Raw genomic sequence first — 25,015 nt, 5'->3', positions numbered from 1 at the left:
GGGATTCACATGATGACTCCGGTCCATCGCCGTTTCCAGTGTGCCAAGCACCACACTTATCATTCACCTGTTCTTGCCTCTTTCTGGGTAGGATAGCTTCTGTGGTGCTAACTTATAGCACAATAAGAGGATCTATTAGAAGATAGGTCATGAATTCAAGATGGGATGATAAAAGGGGTGATAAAAAGAGGCAGAGAGGAACTTGGAATCAGCCTGGTGGAGCTTTTCTTATTCAGTACTTTGGTCTGGAAGGTACTTTCTGAATTTAAAGTCATAACATTTCTTTTATTTTGATAGATCTGGTGATGGGCCTATTATCTGTGTTGGAGCAGACCAGAAAGGGCCAGAACCTAGAACCAGACTTATCCCCGGGGTGGGCAGGTGCTGGTGGGAGAGAAGTATGCGAGGAGTTAAACCCTTATAGATGGTGTATTAGTTTCCTAGGGTTGTTGTAACAAAGCACTGCAAGGTAGTGCCTTAAAGTAACAAAAATTTATTCTCTCACAGTTCTGGAGGCTAGAAGTCCAAATCAAGGTGTCGATAGGGCCATGTTCTCTTTGAAGGTTCCAGGGGAGAATCCTTCTTGGCCTCTTTCTAGCTTCTGGTGTTTTCTGGCAATCTTTGGAAGTCCTTGAATTGTAGACGCATCACTCTAGTCTCTGCCTCTGTCTTCACACGGCCTACTTCCTTGTGTGTTTGTGTCTTTGTGTCCAGATTTTCTTCTTTATAAGGACACCAGTCATACTGAATTTAGGGTCTACTCCTACCCAGTATGACCTCATATGGATTTAATTACATCTGCAAAAGACTGTATTTTAAAATAAAAATGCATTCACAGGTTCTGAGTGGACATGTGTTTTGAGGACAGCATTTAACCCAGTGCAGATGGTATCCAGGGAATAAGCAGCAAAAGGCTCCACAATCAGCTTGAGGGGAGACCCACCAGAGTACATGGGGGTTTTGACCAGTGAGTGAAGCATGACAGAGGATATCTAGGAACAGGTTGTGATCAGAGATTCAGCTATGTCAAAACCATTTATTTGATCAGTGTAAGCAGATAGGAGAATCTTTACCCTAGGCCGGTCTTTACTTTCTTTAGGACAATGGCAAGAGCAAGCCAAACTGTTTGAGAGAACAGGCAAATGATCAGGTTGTTAAGAAAGAGAACAAGTTAAGACACCCAGGATTTGAATCATGAGAGGCCTTGGTCTCAGGAATAAGGAAAAGCTCAGGCATGAGGGTGGGACCAACTAGGTCAGGGCCAGTCCCACAGCAATTGATTTACTGCTCAGTCCTAGAGAGTTGGCAGAAGCAGCTAAAAATCCCCACTTCCTAGGGATGTGCCTGGAGACCAGGTGGCATGGAGCAAGGAGTGAATGAAAGTCTTTATCAATGTAATTTGGAAACAGATTGTCAGTTTTCAACACTGGCTAGTGTTAAGGTGCCCTAGTAAGGTGTAAGTAATAGTGGGCTCTCTGGATGATACTGAGTGTGCTGGACAAAGGATCTTGAAAAACTTAATGATATTAAATGTCATTTGTAAAATGAAAGAAAGCTCTTATCCCTGGGAAACACTAGCCTCTCTGCTCTAATCAGAGAAGCTGAGTCAGAGACTGAGTTGTTTTGACATTGACACCTTTTCTTTTTTTAAAAAAAATTTTCTTAATGTTTGTTTATTTTTGAGAGAGAGAGAGAGCGAGCACGAGTTGGGGAGGGGCAGAGAGAGAGAGAGGGAGACAGAATCTGAGAGAGAGAGCTTCAGCACAGAGCCCGATGCGGGGCTCAAACCCAGGAACCCTGAGCTGATGTTGGATGCCTAACCGACTGAGTCACCCAGGTGCCCCATCGATACCTTTTCTTTTAAAATTTATTGCTTGATAATGCTTCTTTGGAACTTTGATTATTTCTTTAATACAATTAAAATCCAGCCTGCCATGTAGTTCTAGGACTCTGAGCAACCCATATTGTGTCTGTTTCTCCTCTTACCTTGGAGTTGGGCTGGTTTCTGTGAGGATTGTGTCCTTATAAGAACAGAGAACCCCAATGCTTGTGCTAGTCAATGGCTTCTCCATCTACCTGCCTCTACTCTTCTAGCCTTATTTAAACACTAGGCTTTATGCACGCACGTGCATGTTCATGTGTGCTTGCCTTTGTCTCCCTGGATGTATATCATATTTATTTCATTTTTTTTTTTTTTTGGGAGAGAGAGAGAGGGCGTAAGTGAGTGAGGGGCAGAGAGAGAGAGAGAGAGAGAGAGAGAGAGAGAGAGAAGTGGGGTTTACCTGAAGCGGGCTTGTATTTACCTGAACTGGGGATCAAACTCACCTGATGTGGGACTTGAGCTCATGAATCGTGAGATCATGACCTGAGTCAAAATCAGATGCTTAATGACTAAGGCACCCAGGTGCTCTTGTATATTATATAACTCAGGATCCTTTAAAAAATTTTTTTTTGACATTTATTCATTTTTTGAGAGAGAGAGACAGAGCATGAGCAGGGGTGGGGCAGAGAGAGAGGGAGACACAGCATCCAAAGCAGGCTCCAGGCTCCAAGCTGTCAGCACAGAGCCTGATGTGGGGCTCGAACACACAAACTGTGAGATCATGACCAGAGCTGAAGTCGGTCTCTCAACTGACTGGGCCACTCAGGTGCCCCTCTAATTCAGGATCCTTATTCAGTACATTTTGTCTTCTGTCATTAGTTTTGGTGACCCTCTAGAATTTGCCAGTAGTCTATGTCCCTTAGTTCCCAAAATTATCATAAGCAATTCTGTGATGAATGTTACTGTTCATATATTTTATATACCAAATTGTTTGCTTAGGATAAATTGCTAGAAGTGAAATTGCTGGATCAAGGATATGCAGTTTTGAATGTTTTTTAAATGTATTTCACAATTATTCTCCGGGAAAGCTTATATTCTCTAGTTGTATATATATAAGCCCTCTTGTTCCTGAACTCTTAGTAATACTAAATGTTTTTCTTAAGTTTGTCAGTTTGATAGATAACAGATGGTACCATATTCTTGTTTAAATTATTACTTTTTAATTACTTATTTGGACATATTTTCATGTTTATTGGCCATTTAAAAGTTCTTGTTTTAGGAATTACCTGTGAATAGTTATTGCTCATTTTCCTTTGGAGTGTGCTTTTCATCCTCTTCCTTCATTTATTAAACAAATATTAATTGAGTACCTTTTCTGTGCCAGGACCAGGTAGTATTCTTTGTGAGCAGCCCTGATAAGATCTCTGTGATTAAGGAGCTTACATTCTATTGTAGTGAGACAGAAAATAAACAAATATGTAATACGATGAGTGGGGATAAGGACTGAAGGTAAAGTAGGCATGAAAGGGAGGTAGCAAATGATTGTGGGGGATGCTGTGTTATGAAATGGGTCATGGGAGTCCTCACTGACACCACTAGTATATAAGTGGAGACCTGAAGCTAAAGGCAAAAGCTCTGCTGATTTTGGGGGAAAGCATTATAAGACAGAGGAGATAACCAGTGCAAAGGCCCTGAGGTTGGACTGTGTTTGACATGTGACCATAGTTTGGTGAATGAAGGGGAGAGTTAGGAGGCGAGTCTGAGAGGCAGACTCAGCAGCAAGGAGTTGAATGGATGTGGGGATGTAGAGCATGCATGCAGGGCTTTGGAACCAGAGTAAGGTATTTGGATTTTATTCTGAGTGATCTGGGGGAGCACTGAAGAGTTTTGAGTGGTGAAGTGGCATATTTTAAGAGATGTTTTAAGAGAACATTGGTGGTAGTAAGTGGAGACTAGACTGGGAGGTGGTCAGTAGTGGAATCTGGAAGATCAGTCAGGAGCCTCTTGCAATATGCCAGATGGGAGACACTAGTGGTGTGGTGGAAGTGACAAGTGATTCTGGATAGATTTTCCAACATAGAACCAATGGATTTTGCTGATGGAGATGATGTGAAGTGTGAGAGAAAGAGGAGTTAAAGATGACTCTGGTTTTTGGCCATTTGAGGAGATGGGGGAAATGTGGGCAGAACAGGTTGGCTGGTAAAATCTTAGTGATTTGTAAGAGCTTTTTATGTGATGAAGTTTATTAATATTTAGTCATTTAGGTGGAAAAAGTTTTTTTTTCTCAATTTGTTGTTAGTTAACTTTGTTAGTGCTGTTTTGTTGTACAGAAATGTCAACTGTTAGTCTTTACAGGTTTTGGTTTTGCTGTCATGTTTAGAAAGATTCTAAAAATAATCACCTAGTCTCAATCCTCTATGGTTTTGTATTTGCATTCACTCTTTAATCTGGATGGAGTTAATTTTGGTATAAGCTTAATTAAAATCTTAATTTTTTTTGGCATTTTTAATTTAGGTTTGTTTTATTTAAGTTTAATGTTAATTCCATGCTGTGTTTCAGTAAGAACAATTCAGATTCTGTATCTGTGGCTCCAGTCAGATATCCAGTAGTACAAATTAGCTTCAAGTTACACATACTGAACAAAAGAGGTTGAGCGAGCGAAGTAGGGAAGGGGGGGCCCTGGGGGAGAGGGAAGGAGAAGAAACAAAGAATTGAACACGCATGCAGGCTTTTCCATACCACCTTCAATGCTAACCTGCTTTAGAGGGAGAGTGAAAGTAGGCAGGAATGAGCAGCCACGGATTGTTGAACTGTTACCAGCACCATGCTTTTCAGCAACATTTCAGCAGAGTTTGAAACACTTTTTACAGCAAAACCATTACAACTCTCCGAACAACTTTTAACCACCTCAAGCTAACACCCAATTAATTTTAAACATTGGTATAAAACTCAATTTAAACAATTAGAAAAAGGAAAAATAATACCACAATGCCTCATAGTGTGATTAACCTCTCTCTTAGATGCTCACGTCACCTAGAAGTCTAATAGCTTTCAGATACCATTTCCATTTCTAATGGTGATCTTGACCCACCTGGCAGGAGACAATACAGTAATGCTGAAAAAGCCTCTATGCAGTCCTGTTAGTGTCTTAAAGAACCTAAAAGCTGGGACCAGTAAAATCCACAGAAATTCACTCTTGCCTTTATGAACTTTTGAAAATGGTTAAAAAAAAAAAAAAAAAAACCCAGCAGGGCAGGAACCTAAATTCTGAGACCAAATGTAAAAGTCAGATTTGGTGGTTCTCAGTGACAATGGGGGAATTTCCAATGGGGGTGGGATGGGAAGGAATGGGGTGGTCAGAGATGGTTTCTCTTGTTGGCTTTTATGTCTCACTGATTTTCGTCTTCCACATCCTGCAGCGCTTCTTTATTCCGCTCTTCACCATCACCCTGCATGTCTGAAGTCCATAGTGTCAGATTATCACGTAACAACTGCATGATAAGTGTAGAGTCCTTATGGCTTTCTTCATTCAGCGTATCCAGTTCTGCAATTGCATCATCAAAAGCTGCTTTTGCCAACCTGCAGGCACGGTCAGGGGAATTAAGAATTTCATAGGAGAATACGGAGAAATTGAGAGCAAGACCTAGGCGAATAGGATGCGTTGGTGGAAGTTGTCATTGCAATATCACTAGCAGCTTTATAAGCCACTAGGCTGTTCTCCGCAGCCTCCTTCCTGTCATTTCCTGTGGCAAATTCAGCCAGATACCTGTGGTAGTCCCCTTTCATTTTATAATAGAAAACCTTGGACTCGCCAGTGTTAGCTGCTGGAATGAGGTGTTTGTCCAGTACATCCAGAATGTCACAACAGATTAACTTTAGCTCAGTCTCAACCATTTGCCGATATTCCCGAATCATTTTTAGTTTGTCTTCTCCTCTCTTGTTTTCTTCTTTCTGTTCAATGCTGCTGATTATTCTCCAGGAAGCTCTTCTGGCTCCAATCACATTTTTATATGCAACAGATAGGAGGTTTCTTTCTTCAACTGTCAACTCCACATCCATCCCTGCTACTTTCTTCATCGATTCCACCATTTCGTCGTATCGCTCAGCCTGCTCTGCCAGCTTCGCCTGGTACACCAGATCCTCCCGATTAGATTATCCGTAGCGGAAGTGGCTCCGGAAGGGTCTGCGCGACGGATGGAAGCGGATAGTGTGTCCGACTCTCTCAGCCTCTCGCTCCGTGTCTGGGCAGCAAAAATGGCGGCGCCTCCAAATCTTAATTTTTTTCAAATACTTAACCTTTTATTCTAGCATCATTAAACAATTTGTTCTTTGCTAAGAGAAATGATTGTATCATTGCCTCTGAATTGGGAAAGAGGGGTATGTGGCAAATTGTGTGAAAAGATATTTTATTGCATATTAGTGTTTGGCAAGCCCCTTGTCTTATCTTTGGCTGATGACTTGGTGCCTATAATTTCTGATTATCCTAGATTGTAAACATTTGTCTCCTGAGTCTCTTCGATCCCCAAAGAAGGTACTTGGCTTAGAAAATGGCTTGCATCAGTTTCCCTCATTGATTGTGAATTCTGTCCTGTGGATGAAATGTGACCTGTTTTTAACCACAGCTTATGACTTGCCACCAAATACTATTTTCTACTACTTAATTTTTTGTCAACTGATAATTGTTCTGAGATTATGAACTAAAATTTGCTCTAGCAATGCAAAAATTGACTACAATGTATACTTGTTGTCCATTGAATCACACTACAGATTCCAAAGCCCTCCACATTTATGTATTCCATACATTCTCTCTGCTCTAGTCCTTCTCTGATATGTGGATAATTTAGAGGGGACGATATTTAATTTACTGAATTTTCTTCTTTAGGGTAAGAAATATATTTCCTATGTTGTTAATAATGTTTACCAAATCTTATAGTTGGGTTAAGTCTTCAAGCTTGGAAGTACACCTCCAGCATTTTGTTACTTAGAAATTTATTTCAAGGCTGATTGAACCTAAATCTCTTAACTGTTTCTTTGTTTTTTTGTAGCGAGGGAAATATGAGGTTCCTAAGTGGCTCTCTTCTAGTAGCGTTCTGCTTCTTCAACAGATGCTACAGGTAAACTTTGTTATTTATATTTAAATAATAGAAGTCTACTGCAGTTGTTTGATCCAACTTTAAGATGTCTGTGGTGCTGCTGTATTTGGAAGACAACACCGTTTTCCTATTGGCTTAAAAAAATTCCCTACTGCCCTCTACTAGATACTTTCTTTTCTTTTTATTTATTCTAAAGTTTTATTTACTTAAGTAATCTCTATACCCAGTGTGGGGCCTGAACTCTCATGACCCCGAGGTCAAGAGTTGTATGCTCTTCCAACTGAACCAGCCAGGTGCCCCTTTTTGAAAATGTATTTTTATTTTATTTTTTTTAAGTTAGATGTTTTCTTAATTATGTTGCAAATGCATTTTCTTTTAGACCTCTACCATGTCTTTGCTGATGTGGTTTCTCTTCCTTTTTCTTGAGCATTGTCTGTCTTCTCTGACTAACTTGACCACCGTGTTCCATTTTCTTGCTCCCGCTCTTGCACATTAAGTGTATAGTAGATAGGGAATAAATGCTTGAATGAGCTGTTACACAGTCAAGTGGACCCTATGAACTAATGCGATGATTCTCAAGCTTTAGCATGTATCAGAATTGCCAGGGGCTCGTTAAAACACAGACTGCTAGGTGCCACCCTGAGAGAGTGGCTGATTCAGTAGATCTGGGGCAGGACTAGGAATTTGCCTTTCTAACAAGCTACCAGATGCTGCTGATGCTGCTGGTCTTGGGACCACACTTTGAGAACCACTGATTTAGGGGAATGGCTTCTGAGGTCTAGGTATCCACCCTGGCAATCAGTAGGCATGCCACTAACCTGGTTCTCATCTGTCAAATGGGGATTCTGACACTGGCCTTACTGCTATGTAGTGTTATGAGGGTAAAATGAGATAAATAGGAAACACTTTGAAAATAGGAGTACCTTATTAGTGCAATATTTTTTTCATTATTATGTATTCAGAATATCTTCCAGTTTTTCCATCTATTAAGCCATCTCCAGTTTTTATTCAAAATTTACTTCAGGCTCACCCACCTTGATTAAGTAGGGCCAGACCACCAAATGTCCATAATGAGATTGAAAACACCTCATCTTTCTTCTGGACTCCAAAAAACTTAATCTTTGTTGATTAATTCTCCTCTCCTCACATTTGAAAATTACAAATGGAAAAGAAAGGTGTGCTTTTCAACTTGTTCTATGTGATTGTAAGCTCATCAGAGGTAGAGATTGCATATTCACTATGAATGCCCTGCATTGTGGCTGCTTGAATATTAAATTGGTGAATATTTCCTGTGAATAGGTTTTCCAGCAAAGACTATTACATCATACAATAGATTGACTGAACTTCATGAATAATGTCCATACCAATGAAGTTCATGTTTGTTAAACATTATCTTCTAAGCCCGTGTTGGTTGCTATAGTTTTCTTGCCTCTATTGCCTTTTTTAAAGAATTTATTCCAAGGCCATTTTAAGGTCTTTGACAGCATTTTTGTGATGATAAAAGTTTACATCTGTTCTGATGAATTTTGAGTTCTCAGGAGTAAAGGAGTTCTGTGTTCCCTATTTGAAATGTTAACCTCTAGCTACTTCTCAATGGCCACTAGGTGGACCCAAAGAAACGGATTTCTGTGAAAAATCTATTGAGCCATCCCTGGATCATGCATGATTACAACTGTCCTGTTGAGTGGCAAAGCAAGAATTCTGTAAGTAAAATGAAGTCTGGTAGAATTTTTCAAAAAACCTTGTTTGATCTTTCTGTGGATTCAGGAACTACATTGACGTGGTTTAAATATAAAAGAAAATGTAGTTTGTAGACTTGTTCATCAGATTGGTGTTTGTGAGGCTTGTAACCTAATTATATATTTGCCTGTAAATCTCTAGGACAGTGGCTCTTAACTTAGGCTGCACATGAGAATCATTGGGACCTTAAAAAAAAATGTCAGGGCATCTGGGTGGTTCAGTTGGTTGGGTATCTGACTTCAGCTCATGTCATGATCTCATGATTTGTGAGTTCGAGCCCCGTGTTGGGCTCTGTGCTCACAGCTCGGAGCCTGGAGCCTGCTTCCGATTCTGTGTCTCCCATCCCTCTGTCCCTCCCCAGCTTGTGCTGTCTCTCTGTCTCTTTCAAAAAAAATAAAGAAATATTAGAAAAAAAAATGCCTGTGCCCCATCCCAGAACAATTAGTGGATATTTTTAAACCCTTCCATGTGTTTCTTGCCTGTAGTCAGGATTGTGAACAGTGCTCTGGAAACCAAAGCAAGTTGCCTAACTCTGCCAAATCTATTTATTTGTCTATAAAAAGCAGATTAAACCAGTTCTGTCTACTTCCCAGAGTAGTTATGAGGTTATAGTGGTTCTCAAACTTTTAAGTCAGAGGACTCCTTTATACTCTTAATATTTATTGATTGATTCATTTAAAAGTAACAGTAGCAAACCTATTATATTTTGTCTCAAATTAATATCTTCTGAAAAATAACCTTAAAAAATAAATGTAGCAAAAAGAGTAGCATCTTTGCAAGCTTCTTTGTAGTCTAGCTTGATAGAAGACATTTGGATCTCATCTGCTTCTGTATTCAGTCTGTTTTGATATGTTGTTTTGATTGAAGCATATGAAGAAAAAGCCTCACAGATATGTACTAGGAAAAGAGATAAACACTTTAAAAACTTTTTCAGATAATTAGGGATATTCTGTGCTAGTCCATTAAAACTTGACAACTGGTAGTTTCTGAAAGGTTACTTGATTGTGGAATATGAAAGCACATCAATGAAGCTGTTGTACTCTGTTCCATTCAAATCCATCGGTCTGTCCATTGGATTCCTTCCTCATGTAATATTATGCATTCGTCATTTGGAAACTATTGGTTCACTGAGTTATGCATATCTTCCAAATGTTAACACCTTTCAATCATACACTAGAAAAAAATCATATTCCTTTTTTTTTTTAAAGTTTATTGATTTGAGAGAGAGAGAGAGAGAGAGAGCACGCATGTACTAGTGGGGGAGGAGCAGAGAGAGGGGGGAGAGAGAATCCCAAGCAGGTTCTGTGCTGTCAGTGCAGAGGCTGATGCAGGGCTCGATTCCACAAACCGTTAGATTGTGACCTGAGCTGAGATCAAGAGTTGGATGCTTAACCGACTGAGCCATCCAGGCACCCCAGAATCACATTCCTTAAAATCACTATTGATCTCATCAGAAAAGTCTTTAAGATTTGGAAAGCTGTTAAACTAATAGTGGCAGATACAAATTTTTCAAAATGTTAATTTTTGCTTGAAAGCTCAAATTATATCATTGGCAGCAAATACTGTCAGTTTGTTTTCCTTGAAGTGGCAAATTCATTTTGTTCATTTTTGAGAAAATGCCAAATACCCAAGTCTAAATAATTATAGTTTGCCATTGTTCTTTCAAGTAAAAATGGTGTTTTATGAAGAAAACAGGTAATTCAACTCATAACTCAGTTACACAGGCACTTTTCCTCTAAGAACCATCATATTTTGGTGTACATAAGTGCTTTATGCACAGTTCCCATTTTGTCACACAGAATGTAAAAAATACATGTACTCAGTGTCCAAGATTTAATAAAATTAGTACTTTTTACTGCTTCATCAATGATATTTTTTTTTTTTTTGAATGTTTATTCATTTTGAGAGAGAGAACGTGCATAAGCTGAGGAAGGGCTGAGAGAGAGAATCCCAAGCAGGCTCTGAGCTGTCAGCACAGAGCCCAAAGTGGGGCTTGATCCCACGAAACATGAGATCATGACGAGCCAAAACCAATAGTCGGATGCTTAACTGACTGAGCCACTCAGGCGTCCTACATTAATGATCTTCTTAATTGAAACTGACTTAAAAAAATTTTTTTTGAACTGTAAGTGCATGACAAAGAATATAGTATTTTAGTATAGTTTGGTGCCACTGCGTTGATTTGTACTAAGGCACAGCAGTGTTACTCATCATTGCTTTTGCACCATCACTGCAAATGTTAACATTGTGAAAAATGAAAAACAGTATTATTATAAAAAATAGTTTTGACCTTGGAGATCCTCAAGTGGTCTGTGGACTACACCTTGAGAACTAGTCTAATATATATATGAAATATATATATGTGAGCTATTTAAATAATTATCATTATATTAATATTTAAGTCTTTTTTAACCAATAACAACTTGAACTTGGCAAAAATGTGATTATTGCGAAAGGATATGTGCTTTGATATTAACTATTAGTATGTAAAATAAAATCTTAAAATTTAGTGACTTAAAATAATTATAACCTCTAATTTTGTGGATCAGCAATTTGGGTTGGCTCAACTGGGCAGTTCTTGCACCCGTCTTACCTGGGGTCACTCATGTGTCTGTAGTCACCTGTGACTTACTTGTGGCTGTATGGTCCAAGCCTTACTCAGAAGATCAGCTGTTTGTGCTGGCTGTTTGTGGGGCTGCATTGTGTGCAGCAGGCTAGTTGGGGCTTCTTGAAATGGTGGCTGGATTCCAAAAGAGGCAAGAAAGTGGGAACGCTCTAATACTTTTCAAGCATTTTCCAAGTCTCTGCTTGCATCATGTTTGCTTATATCCCAGTCACCAAAGTGAGCCACCTGGCAAAGCCTGGAGCCACTATGAAAGGTGTGCCATTCTAAGTCCAGACAATTCTTATCCCCTATGTATAGATAAGGAAATCAAGAAATGAAAAATAATGACTTAAAAAATAAATTTGAAAGAGTGGCATCACTTTACATCTTTGCAGATTAAGTCCGACTTAATAGAAGACACTTGGATTTGTATCTGCTTTTGCATTCAGTCTGTTTTGCATTCTGTTGTTTTGATTGAAGCATATGAAGAAAATGTAGCCTCACATAGGTATGTGGTTAGAAAAGTATTTTAATACTTTAAAGGAGAAGTATTTTAATGGCCTTTTCAGATAATTTGGCATGTTCTCTGATAATCAGCTAAAACTTAGGCAGCGTAGTGGGGTATGTGCATGGGTCAACAGAATAGCTTGGATGTTTCTCAGACATGTCACAGTATGGACTTGGTACAGCTGTGAGGTATTTGCTTTCTGGAGTAATCACCTTAATCCATGCAGATACTCTTCCCAGTGGCTACCTGGTCTTGGAAAAATAAATGAAGCTTGTTTTTAGCTTCTTCTTACTAGTTTGCCCACTGTTAGAAATCCCTTCTGATTCTCCTATGACTGTCAGCTCCTAACATTTTTCTTCTCCATGTTCCCTTCAGTCCTCCAGGACATCTTTAGTATTTATTGAGCAAATGCAGTTAGAGAAGCAACTTAATTCTTTTTTTTTTTTTTTTAAGTTTTTATTCACATTCCAGTTTGTTAACATACAGTGTAATATTAGTTTCAGGTGTACAACATAGTGATTCAGCACTTCCATATAGCACCCAGTGCTCATCAAACAAGGGTACTTCTTAATCCCCATCACTTATTTAACCCATCCCCCCACCCACCTCCCTTCTGGTATCCATTAGTTTGTTCTCTGTAGTTAAGAGTCTGTTTCTTGGTTTGCCTCTCTCTCTCTCTCTCTCTCTCTCTCTCTCTCTCTTTCCCTTTGCTCATTTGTTTCTTAGATTCCACATATGAATGAAATCATGTGGTATTTGTCTTTCTGTGACTGACTTACTATGTTGTTGCAAATGGCAAGATTTCATTCTTTTTTTATGGCTGAGTAATATTCCATTGTATATATATATGTATATGTGTGTGCATGTATATTTACGCATGTGTGTGTATATATATATGTATATATATGTGTGTATATATATATACGTATATACACACATACCACATCTTCAGTTGATGAATTGATGGACACTTGGGATCTTTCTGTAATTTGGCTATATGCTGCTATAAACATTGGGATGCATGTATCCCTTTGAATTAGTATTTTTGTATTCTTTGGGTAAATACCTAGTAGTGTGATTGCCAGATCGTAGGGTAGTTCTATTTTTAACTTTTTGAGGAACCTCCACATTTTCCATAGTGGCTGCACCAGTTTGCATTGCCACCAACAGTGTACAAGTGTTCGCCTTTCTCCACATCCTTGACAACACCTGTTGTTTCTTGTGTTACTGATTTTAGCCATTCTGAAAGGTGTGAGGTGATAGCTCATTGTAGTTTTGATTTGCATTTCCCTGATGATGTGCAGAGTTGAGCATCTTTTCACATGTCTGTTGGCTCTCTGTGTGTCTTCCTTATAAAAATGTCTATTCATTTTCTGCCCATTTTTTAATTAGATCATTCATTTTTGGGGGTTTTGAGTTTGGTAAGTTCTTTATATAATTTGGAAACTAACCTTTTATCAGAATATGTCATTTGTAAATATCTTCTCCCATTCCCTAGGTTGTCTTTTAGTTCTATTGATTGTTTCTTTTGCTGTGCAGAAGCTTTTTTATTTTGATGTAGTTCCAATAGTTTATTTTTGATTTTGTTTCCTCTGCCTCAGGAGATATATCTAGAAAGAAGTTGCTACTGCTGATGTCAAAGAAGTTACTGCCTGTGTTCTCTTTTAGGATTCTTATGGTTTTAGGTTTCATATTTAGGTCTTTAATCCATTTTGAATTTATTTTTGTGTATGGTGTAAGAAAATGGTCCAGTTTTATCCTTTTGCATGTCGCTGTCCAGTTTTCTCAATAGCATTTGTTGAAGAGACATTCTTTTTCCCATTGGATATTCTTTACTGCTTTGTTAAAGATATAATTGTGGATTCATTTCTGGGTTTTCTCTTCTGTTCTGTTGATCTATGTATCTGTTTTTGTGCCAGTACAATACTGTTTTGATTACTATAGGTTTGTAATATAACTTGAAGTCTGAAATTGTGATGTCTCCAGCTTTGTCTTTCCTTTTCAAAGTTGCTTTGGCTACTTGGGTTCTTTTGTGCTTCCATACATATTTTGGGGTTGGTTCTGGCTCTGTGAAAAATACTTCGGTAGTTTGATAGGGATTGCATTAAATGTGTAGATTGCTTTGGGTAATATAGACATTTTAACAATATTTGTTTGTCCAGTCAGTGAGCATGGAATGTCTTTCCATTTCCTTGTGTCTTCTTCTTCAATGTCTTTCATCAGTATTTTATAGTTTTCAGAGTACAAGTCTTTTACCTCTTTGGTTAGGTTTATTCTTAGATATCTTATGCGTTTTTGTGCACTTGTAAATGGGATTGAGTCCTTAATTTCTTTTTCTGCTGCTTCATTATTGGTGTATGGAAATGGAGCAGGTTTCTGTACATTTTTATCTTGTGACTTTAGTGAATTCGTGTATCAATTCTAGCAGTTTTTTGGTGGGGTCTTTTGGGTTTTCTATATACAGTATCATGTCATTTGCAAATAGTAAAAATTTGACTTCTTCCTTGCCAATTTGGATGCCTTTTCGTTTCTTGTTATCTGCTGTGGCTAGAACTTCTAGTATCATGTTGAATAAAAGTGATGAGAGTGAACATCCTTGTCTTTTTCCTGACATTAGAGGAAAAGCTCTCATTTTTCCCCATTGAGGATGATATTAACTGTGGGTTTTTCATATATGGCCTTTTATTATGTTGAGATATATTCCCTCTAAACCTACTTTGTTGAGGGTTTTTATCATGAATGGATGTTGTACTTTGTCAAATGCTTTTTTCTGTGTCTACTGGTCGTATGGTTCTTATCCTTTCTCTTATTGATGTGCTGTGTCACGTTGATTGATTTGTGAATATTGAACCAGCCTTGTAACCGACTAATAAATCCCATTTGATCGTGGTAAATGATTTTTTTAATGTATTGTTGAATTTCGTTTGCTAGTATTTTATTGAGAATTTTTGCATCTATGTTCATCAGCAATATTGGCCTGCAGTTCTCTTTTTCAGTGGAGTCTTTATCTGGTTTTGGTATCAGGGTAATTCTGGCCTCATAGAATGAATTTGGAAGTTTTCCTTTTTTATGTTTTGGAATAGTTGGAGTAGTATAGGTATTAACTCTTTAAATGTTTAGTAGACTTCTCCTGTGAAGCCATCTGGTCCAGCTCTTTTGTTTGTTGGGAGTTTTTGATTACTGATTCACTTTCTTTGCTGGTTATTGGTCTGTTCAAGTTTTCTATTTCTTCCTGTTCCAGTTTTGGTAGTTTATATGTTTCTGGGAATTTATCCGTTTCTTCTAAGCTGTCCAATTTGTTGGCATATAGTTTTTCATAATATTCTCTTTTAATTGTTTGTATTTTTGTGGTGTTATTTCTCCTCTCTCATTTGTGATTTTATTTATTTGAGTCTTTTTTTGATCAGTCTGGCTAGAGGTTTATCACTTTTATTAATATTTTTCAAAGCACCAGCTCCTGGTTTCATTGATCTGTTCTATTTTTTTTTTTAGTTTTTATATCATTTATTTCTGCTCTAAAATGTATTATGTCCTTCCTTCTGCTGGCTTTAGTCTTCATTTGTTAATCTTTTTCTACCTCCTTTGGGTGTAAGGTTAGGTTGTTGAGCAGCAACTTCATTCTAACAACTATCAACACTGAGAGCCTAAGAAAAGCAGAGTGTGCAGGTGTGAGAACGGTGCAGTAGCAGGGCGGGGAAACTGGGATGTGCCCCTTGTGAGGTGGAGGGAGTGGGTGGTGCAAATGCCTGTGTTCAACCATTGGGGGTCATTGTTTCTCCATGTGTGGGAGGGCTTTGCATGTCTTCTCAGCCGTAATCCTAATAGAGGATCCACTATACTTGCAGTAGAACAGATGCCTAAATGAAGAAGGTCTCTGATTTCACCAACACAAAAATTATTTTAAATTTGGGTGCAGTATAAAGTAAAATATATAGTTTTGAGTGTTCAAAGAATTTGTAAATTTTCTCATATCTTAGTATAGTAATTGTTTTTTACTGAATACTTACTATAATCATATAGTGTGCTATTATAGTAAGAACTCTCTGTGTATTATACCACAATGTAATACAGAGCCCTTAGGGTATTACCTATAAGAGTCAGGTGATATTCTATGGCTTTGTGTTTTTAACTCTTTTAACTCATTTAATCCACATACCAACCCTCTGAGGTAGATAGTATTGTTGTCCCCATTTTGCAAATGAAGCAACTGAGACACAGAATCATAAGGTAACTTCCCCAAGATCAAACAATTAGTAAGTGTAGAACCAGGATTTGAACCTAGACATAAGGCCTCCAGAATGAAATGGATCTGGTAGGTCAAATAATTCAAATTTAGGGCCTGCATCCTGCATAGCTGTGGCCTTTGTGACGAGGACCAGGCCATGCATCTGGTTTCTGTTGAAATAGCTATTGGAGCAGCGTCATGGAGAGGTGGCACTGTGGTGTGACAGAACAAACTCTGGGCTAGGAATGAAAAATGCCAGTCTTAGGTACATCACAGGAATTTTTCTGAGTATTTTCTCACCTCTAATGTGGGTATTCTAACATCAGTCTCTTGTGTATATTTGGGTTATATTTTCCCCTTTATAGAGTGCCTTTACATGTTGTGTCATTCATCTGTCTCGCCTGCCTTATAGTATTGCTTCAGGGATCAAATGAGTTATATACAGAAGAGCTATAAGGGTTTATTGTTGCTTTTCAAAGTATTTGCTTTTTCTCCCTCATTATTATGTTTTGTCAAGAGTGAATTATAAAAAATAATTCAGATTTACTTGGATATTTAATGTATAGGTGCTATTCTATAACTCTATGCATGATCTCCTTCTATCATTTTCACACATAACTCTAGTACCCAAGTGTTGTATCAAATAGAAGTTATATTCAGTTCCATTTTCTGCCCTACTGAACAGGAAATGTAGTAGGCACGGATAATCCAAAATAATTGGCTAGCTTTTGGTATTCATTTTTGTACTTAATTTAACTTGAGTCCGTGTGGCTGAGAATTTAGAGTACGGATCTTCCTTGACTTAAAGGGTTACACCCCAATAAACCTGTCATAAGTTGAAAATATCTTAAGTCGAAGATGCATTTAATACACCTAACCTGCTGAACAGCATAGCTTAGCCTGACCTACCTTAAACATGCTCAGAACACTTACATTAGCCTACAGTTGGGCAAAATCATATAACACAAAGCCTATAATAAAGTGTTTAATATCTCTTGTAATTTGTTGATTATTGTACTGAAAGTGAAAAACAGAATGATTATATGGGTACAGAATGGTTGTAAGTGTATTGGCTCTTTACTCATGTGGTCGCGTGGCTGACTGGGAGCTACAGCTTGTTGCTGCCCAACATCACAGAGAGGATCATACCGTATATTGTTAGCCTGGGCAAACATCAAAATTCAAAATTTGAAGTATGGTTTCTACTGAATGTGTATCACTTTTGCACCATTGTAAAGTTGAAAAGTCATAAGTTGAACCATTGTAAGCCTGGGACCATCTAAAAGTATTGAGCCTCTTTGGAAAACCCAGCTGGAGACAAGCCAAATCTATATATTTAATGTTTATTTATATTCGAGAGAGAGAGATAGAGACAGACAGACAGAGTGTGAGCTGGGGAGGGGTAGGGAGAGTAGGAGACACAGAATTTGAAGCAGGCTCCAGGCTCCACAGAGCCCGATGTGGGGCTCAAACTCTCGAACCATGAGATCGTGACCTGAGCTGAAGTCGGATGGTTAACTGACTGAGCCACCCAGGTGCCCCTAGACAAGCCATAGTTTTAAGACTTGATGTCTTGTCTACCACACTCTTCATTCGTTCCAGTTCAAGAGTCCAGTAAAGAAGCTAGCACCTTCTTCCTACCCTTCCCTCCTTTCCCACACACACCTGTGGTAAAGGCACAAAGTAGGAGGCTATGGGAGAGAGAGAAAGATTGTTTGTTTGTTTGTTTGTTTGTTTGTTTTTAGGATAGTAACTTACAATTATGGAGGGAACCCCAGAAATATTTTCCTTCTCATTTGAGCAGTGGTGGCATCAACTGGTGTCAAAGAAGATGCCCAACTGGTGGTAAAGTGTCTGGGCTTCTGAGGTTGGGACCTTCCTGAAGGGGGAATCTATAGTAGGGGAAACTGCTAAGGTCAAAGCAATACAGTGAAAACTTACCTTAGCATTTTGGACTTTTATAGAGCCATTAGTATAAGCGTCTGTGTCTCCACATTCTCTGTAGCCCATGAGGTTGTGCTTATACAATGTTGTTTCCAGTGTTCTTCTATTTTCATGATGGCAGCATGACTTTCTCTTGAGTCCGTTATTACAAGTGTGGGGTCCGGAACAAGGGAAGGTTCATGATATTGCTCTGCTTTGCGCTGGGCAAACCTCTCTTGGCATACTAGGTTTGGTTCTCAGCACTTCACACTGAGGGTCAGTGACAGCCTAGTGTGTGTGATCTAAAGAAAGGGCCAAGATGGTAAGGGACGTTAATCATTGGAATGGTGGTTAAAGGAAGTGGAAAAGAGAAAACTTGAAGAGGAAATATTCTTATAATAGGAATATTCAAATTTCTGAAAAGCTCTTACACCAAAGAGGAAGTAAAATTATGATTGTTAGTAAAATTAGTTAACCACTTTTTGAGAGTCTGCTCTGTTTAGATATTGTACTAGGCATTCCACGTATGTTGTATGTATTGCAAGACAAAGTTCCATTTCTATTTTATAGATGATGGAACTGATCCTCCGAGAGGTATAGTAACCTGCTGAAGGCCACACAGTTATTTAATGATTTCACAATTCAAACCAAGGTTTTTCTGATTCCAAAGCCTGTTAGCTGTAAGAGTGTATGGACTCACAGCAAATACAGATCATAGGGAGACAGACCTTAGGGGACAGGTGCGAGAAGCTAGCCATCCCTGTTCCCTGGAGAGGAGGGCTAGGGCAGAAAGTGAGAGATCACTTATTGGGACTGCTGTGAAGAGAATTCATACATGGAGAAGATGACTTTAAAATTACATTCCTTTGAATCTCTTCCACTGTGATCTCCTGAACTCCTGTTCCAGGTCCAGTCTAGGCCCATTTGGCCTTTTGGTTCTCAGTGATTCTCATTTGGTTCTCAGAACCTACTTCTGTCCCCTTGTGCATGGGTCAGCATACTTGGATAACTTCTATCCTGAAGCAAAATAAAGCTTGTACAGAGGCTGTTTTTTTTTTTTAAATCATGCTTTGCTAGTACCTTCAGCATAATGGTGATTGTGTATCACCTATGGCACCATCACAAGGGCTTCTTGGATTGTTGTGGAACCCAAACACAGTGCACGGTACTGCAAGTTTGAGCCACTCTGACCAGTCTGTTGTGTAGCTGCTGATTTTAGTGCCTAGATGCTCTTTGCTGAAGATGCCATGCTGGCCTTACCATGTAGGGAAGGAGCATGTAGGGCCTTGGCTAGATAATAGTTTTAGCAATCGATCACATGGTGATGGAATGTGAAAGGCTGGGAAAGAACTCTTCTTGAACTGCTTATTGTCATCTGTTGATATCTTAAAAAATTCTGGAGAATGTTTATTGTTACTGAAGAATTTGACGAACTCCTGTTTTTTTACATATTGGCATTGATTTTACAAGGCAGTTTTGCTAGTTTAAAAAGTTTAAAAACAAATATGTTTATAATTTTTTGTTAATAAAATTTGTTTTTTTTGTAGCTTATTCACCTTGATGAAGATTGTGTAACAGAACTAGCTGTATATCACAGAAATAACAGGCAAACAATGGAGGATTTAATTTCATTGGTAAGAAATATGACATGAATTTGAGAATAATATCTTTTGTTTTATTGTTCTTTATTGATAAAAGAAATTTCCTGATAAAGTACATGGAAAATAGTATAGCGTTTTTCAGACCTATGATTTTGTCATGGATGTAACTATTCCACTCAATTCTTTTCTCATGTCTGCTGGAGATCCTCTTTAAAAATGACATTGATTTGGGTCTGACTCTTGATTTTGGCTCAGATCATGATCTCTTGGTTCATAGGATCGAGACCTACATCAGGCTCTGTGCTGAGCATGCAGCCTGCTTGGGATTCCCTCCTTTCCTCCCTCCCTCTCTCCCTCCCTCCCTCTCTCCCTCTCCTTTCTCTCCCCCTTCCTCCCTCCCTCCACCCCCCATGCATGTGCACTCTCTCTCAAATAAAGTTTAAAATAAAAAAATATGACATTGATTAAAGAGAATTACAGTGGGAAAAAAAAATAAAGAAATAGAAAAAACTAGTCCACAGAGAATTGACAGAGTTCTGATTTTACTACTTGAAATTCTATACATGGAACTATGATTCTGCTGTAGGAATAGGTAAACACAAAGCAGCTTTCTTCTTACCCGAAAGCAACTCAATAGCACCACATCACCCCTAAGCTTGTGAAGCAAATACCATGAAATCATTATCAAGTTATTTCAGAAGCTTAATCTCTAGATCATACATGTGTTTTTTTTTCCTAGAGATGGAGGCACTCATAGTTGACTCCGAGTATAATTGAACTTGATAGGCAGGGATTGAGCCCAACTTTGCTCCTGGTTCAGTACTGTCTTTCATTGTCTCTGATTTGTGTTTTGTTTTGTTTTTTTTCTTTCCTAATTTGCAAGGTAAAGACTTAAGCAAAAATTTTTTTTCTAAACAAAGCTTTGCTAAGCCACAATTCTTCTCAATGAGGAGGAGATATAAAAAATTTCTTTTGGATGACATAATAAGCAAAGGTTCCAGAATGTGTATACAAAACAGAATGATAATGTGTTTTGCATGGAAAATGCCTTTGAAGGAATGACAAGAATTGGGAATTGCTGCAAGGCCCTTCCTTAGTCTTTTATAATGAGAACTTGAAGTTTCCGTTTAAGCAACTTAAAAATAAAAGTATGACTTTTTCTTTAGGATGATCTTTCATAGAGACTTTCAGGTACCTAAGATTTCTTTTAAATTTTTCATTTTAGAAGTTTTTAAATGCCTGCAAAAGTAGAACAGTTTAACAGTGATCTTCCATGTACTCATCATCCAGGTTCAACAGCTAATGACATTTTGCCAGTTTTATCTATATCCCAGTCCCCTCTCCCATTTGCCTTTTCTAACTAGGATATTTCAAAGCTCGGCCCAAGACATCCTGTCATTTTATTGAGAAAAGATTTGGTGTGTGATCACAGACTTTTATTTATTTATTTTTAAACGTTTATTTATTTTTGAGAGAGAGAAGAGAGAGAGCTGAGCAGGGGAGGGGGAGAAAGAGAGACACACACACAGAATCCGAAGCAGGCTGTAGGCTCTGAGCTGTCAGCACAGAGCCCGATGCGGGGCTCGAACCCCCAAACTGTGAGATCGTGACCTGAGCCAAAATCAAGAGTCAGATGCTTAACTGACTGAGCCATCCAGGTGCCCCATATCACAGACTTTTAAAATCTGAATCCTAAAAGTAATATACGTAGAATTTCAAGAACTATTGAAAAATTATCTTTAAAATAGTATCCTTTATGTGATCTTTACATAATTTTCAAACTTAAAAGTGAAATGGGAATAGGAATTATTTTCTTTCCTTCTGATACAGGAAAAGTAGATAATGAAGCACGATATTGTTTTCTGGTGTTACATCTCTAAAGCTCTCAGTGATTCTGAAAGCTAGGCACGAACAACATCAAGAATGCTGTGAAAAAAAGGAATAGTTTTTCTTCCTTTGGACTCTTCTTTCATTCTTAAATGTCTGCTTATACTTACTTTCCAGTCCTAGGGATGAGTAGAATATAGGCTATTCATTCTAAATGTGAGATTCTCAACCTTGTGTGGATCCTCTGGGAATCTAAACTAATCCTGATGCCTAGGACCCATCCCCGGAGATTACGGTTTAATTGGTTTAGTGTGTGGCCTAAACATCAGAATTTTTAAAAGCTTTCCCAGTGATTGCAGTATGCAGCCAGGAGTTGAGAAGTACTACTCTAAATTCTTGCTATTCAAAGTATGCTTTGACCAGCAGCATTAGCGTCACTTGGTGCTTATTAGAAATGCAAATTCTCAGAGCCTACTTCAGACTTATTGAATCAGAATCTGTATCTTAATAAAATCCCTAAGTGATACATATGTACATTAAAAGTTGAGAAGCATTGGTCTCAGTCAGTGGTTTTCAACTGGGAGTGATTTTGCCCCTCGGGACATTTTTGGTTGTCACAACTGGGGTGTGTGTACATGATATTGGAATCTAGTGGTTAGAGGCCAGGATGCTGCTAAATATCCCACAATGCACAGAACAGACCCTCACAAGAAAGAATTATCCAGGTCAAACATCAGTAGTGTTGGTTGGAGAAATCTTGGTTTAGGTAGTCTCAGGGAATTCACATTGGTCCTAAGAACTTTCCAGTTTAAGGAGCCTCAGGAACAGCAGGTTTGAGATCAGCTGTGTCTGTTATACTTGTTTTTGGCACCTCAGGAGCTTTGCCTTTACTTTGGGGTCTGGTTAGACAGGACAGACAGAGATCAGGTTAGTGTGATCCATCCTGGGATGGTGCTGCTGATCTTTGTGCAGAGAGAGAAACACTATTATTGTCAAACATTGGCCTCCTAGAAGTCCCGCTTTTATATTATATACATGAGCACTCTTAATCTGCTTTTTATATGCAGCAGTTAGAGTTTCACTGTGTCATGATTTCGGGCTATCCCGCTGTAGCCTGCCCGAGAGCTTCCAGTAGTGGTGCCAGAGCTTCCTTCCACCTGATTGCTTTCCTTACTGCTCCCCTCTTCTTCCAGCTGTGAGTGTCTGTGATTTGTGGGGGCAGCCAGTCATCTGGTATGGAGACTTCATTGAAGGTCACAAGTGCATATGAGAACCAATTCAGACCAAGACAGATCCCTTCCCCCATCCCTGTAGTGCAAATCTCCCTGTATTCTGGTGGCAGAAGTTTAAAGGCCTCAAGGACCAAGGTCAAGGGAATGATAGTGAGCCACTCCTCAGTTTCTCAAAACACTCTGTACCAGTAACTTGCCTGCCCTCAGCCCAGGTGCCTGGGCAGTTCTTTAACATTTAGCCTGTGTGAGCAACAGCTGGGGATTTTTAAATGTTTTTTCTTTTTTTTTTAAATGTTTTTAGTTGTTGTTGTTGTTTTTAGAAATGCAACCTTCTTCATAATAGGTAAACCTGTTGGAGCTGCCTAAAAGATAATGGAGACATTGGTTGTGTTAGACTTGTGGATTGACATCACCTGAAAATGTAACTAATGTGCTGACTCATCTGTTATTGAACACAGAACTCCCCTGTGTATCTGATTGTGACGAGTTGTATGCAGTGGCTATGGCCAAAAAAAGTTATAAAAAGGATGCTTTTTTTTTGCTTAGGGGTAAAGAGGGGTTAGAGTATGGTTGTAAAACTCTAGGCAGCTTTAGAAAACTCCATCGAAAACTGTCCAGGTATTGTTTACAGTGCCTGGATTGTGCCAGACCATTGTTGGTACGCAAATGGCAACTTGTTTCTGAGCCATTCTGTAATCAGTTTATGGCATCTCTTTCAAAGAGGTAGGGCTATCATCCGTGAGACCATAGATGTGGCAGGTGGGGAAAAAAAAAATCTTGAATGTAGTTTTTGGAAAGTGGAGAGTGGTTATAACTACATAGTTTTTACCCAGTTCCCAAGTACCTTCTCCATGAAACCTTTTCTGACCTTCCCCTGATCCTGTCTGGATTAAAGGCAACATTCTGTGATAATTTATCACAGTATTTTATACCTCTTCCACTCGATTGGTAGGTCTGTTATAGATTTCAAAGCATACATGATGACTGTGGCCATCTAAAATATTAACTGATAAAATTTAATAAAAACAGGGTTTTTATTTAGACCTTTTTGGTAGTAGACCTCTTTGGATCATGTGCCTTTTGAGGAGATACATGCATTAAATATTACTCAATGTTGGGGCGCCTGGGTGGCTCAGTCAGTTAAGCGTCCGACTTCGGCTCGGGTCATGATCTCACGAGCCCCGCACTGGGCTCTGTGCTCACAGCTCAGAACCTGGAGCCTGTTTTAGATTGTGTGTCTCCCTCTCTCTCTCTACCTCTACCCTGCTCATGCTCTGTCTCTCTCTGTCTCAAAAATAAATAAACATTAAAAAAATATTATTCAATGTTATTAAAATTTAACGCTCTTATAGGGTAGAGTCTCCTAGTCTTATGAGTGCATTATTTAGAAACTTTCAGTTATACATAATGGATTGAACAGATATGTTTACATCCAACACTTGCTAAAACCTCACTAAAATAATAATAAAGGGGTAAAAAGGTAAAACATTTCACAAGGGTGATTGGAATAAAAGAGGAGACAAAAAGTAATGTGAGTAAAATTTTGGGAGTTATAAAATAGGTAAGTGGCAGCTGACATAGCATTTTAGAGAAAGCTGAAAGCTAAGTGCCTGCATTGGGAAAAGAAAATAAAGAAATTGATTAGGACCTTAGGCTCCAGAAAAGCTTACGAATTAGAGGTACTCAGAACCTCTGAAGTTAGGGAAGTAAGTAGGGCAGAACAGGAAGATTGGTTGAAAGTCTGTATGAGAAACAATTGGACCCCTAAATCCCTTTCTTTACCTTGAGCTGCATGATAGCCACGTCTTCCTCACCCCAGCGGAAGATAGGAGATATTGACCAAGAGGCACTGTTGTACCACACACAGCTTGTCCATTTTGAAATGGACGCATGGGCACATGCAGTCCTCATATTTAACAGTGAACCACTACCTCTAACCCCTTTCCCTCTTCAACTCTGAGAATGCTGGAACCAGGAATTTATCCTGTTTGCAGTGGGGGTGGGGAAGATATTGGAAGACTCATTTCTAGGGAAAAGCCAAGGGGGAGGACCTACTATACCTAATGGTTGGGAGTTTAGATTCCTGTCTGTTCATTATAGAGGGAAGCCCCCAAGCTGATGAGCAGCCTCAAACTACACACAGACCCTTTAATTAGCTGTGCTTTATAATTCCTGCCCTTTAAATAGAGACAGGCAGCCAAGATTACTAGACATTTGAGGAAAGCCTGTAACATGAAAATCAGAGATCAAAACAAGTGGTGGGGACCAGGGGTGGGGGAAGAGAAAGAAAAGTAAAGATATTCAGAAATAGAAGATAATGCAGGGAGTGGAAGAAAATGGCTAAGAAATGATAATTAATATTCTCAGAGATAAGAGAAGCTATTTCTTTTTCGAAATAAGAATAAGATGACTAAAAAGGAACATTTCAAGAGATAGCTC

At 38.7% G+C, this 25,015-nt stretch overlaps 2 protein-coding genes across 4 annotated transcripts in view; one reads left to right on the top strand and one right to left on the bottom strand.

The window, feature by feature from the left end:
• MELK (maternal embryonic leucine zipper kinase) overlaps window positions 1-25,015 on the top strand; it is a 214,689-nt gene that overhangs the window by 35,829 nt on the left and 153,845 nt on the right. For all 3 annotated transcript variants that reach the window (XR_008291115.1, XM_027039452.2, XM_015079477.3), the window contains exons 9-11: window positions 6,868-6,936; window positions 8,520-8,618; window positions 19,464-19,550. Coding sequence is in view for 2 of the 3 variants with exons in the window: in XM_027039452.2 (XP_026895253.2) it covers window positions 6,868-6,936; window positions 8,520-8,618; window positions 19,464-19,550 (255 nt within the window). In the remaining variant the exon portion in view is untranslated. The remainder of the gene's footprint in view (window positions 1-6,867; window positions 6,937-8,519; window positions 8,619-19,463; window positions 19,551-25,015) is intronic.
• Window positions 4,313-5,971, bottom strand: LOC106981227 (14-3-3 protein epsilon-like; the record flags this gene model as incomplete). The annotated part of the gene is given in 2 exon segments (XM_053205439.1): window positions 4,313-5,497; window positions 5,499-5,971. Coding segments are annotated over 2 exon segments (759 nt in total), but the record flags the coding sequence as incomplete, so codon positions are not given.

The sequence above is a fragment of the Acinonyx jubatus genome, chromosome D4, assembly GCF_027475565.1.
Source record: "Acinonyx jubatus isolate Ajub_Pintada_27869175 chromosome D4, VMU_Ajub_asm_v1.0, whole genome shotgun sequence".
NCBI classification, from domain to species: domain Eukaryota; kingdom Metazoa; phylum Chordata; class Mammalia; order Carnivora; family Felidae; genus Acinonyx; species Acinonyx jubatus.
Note: the sequence above shows the minus strand (reverse complement) of the source record. Positions and strands in the feature narration are given on the sequence as shown.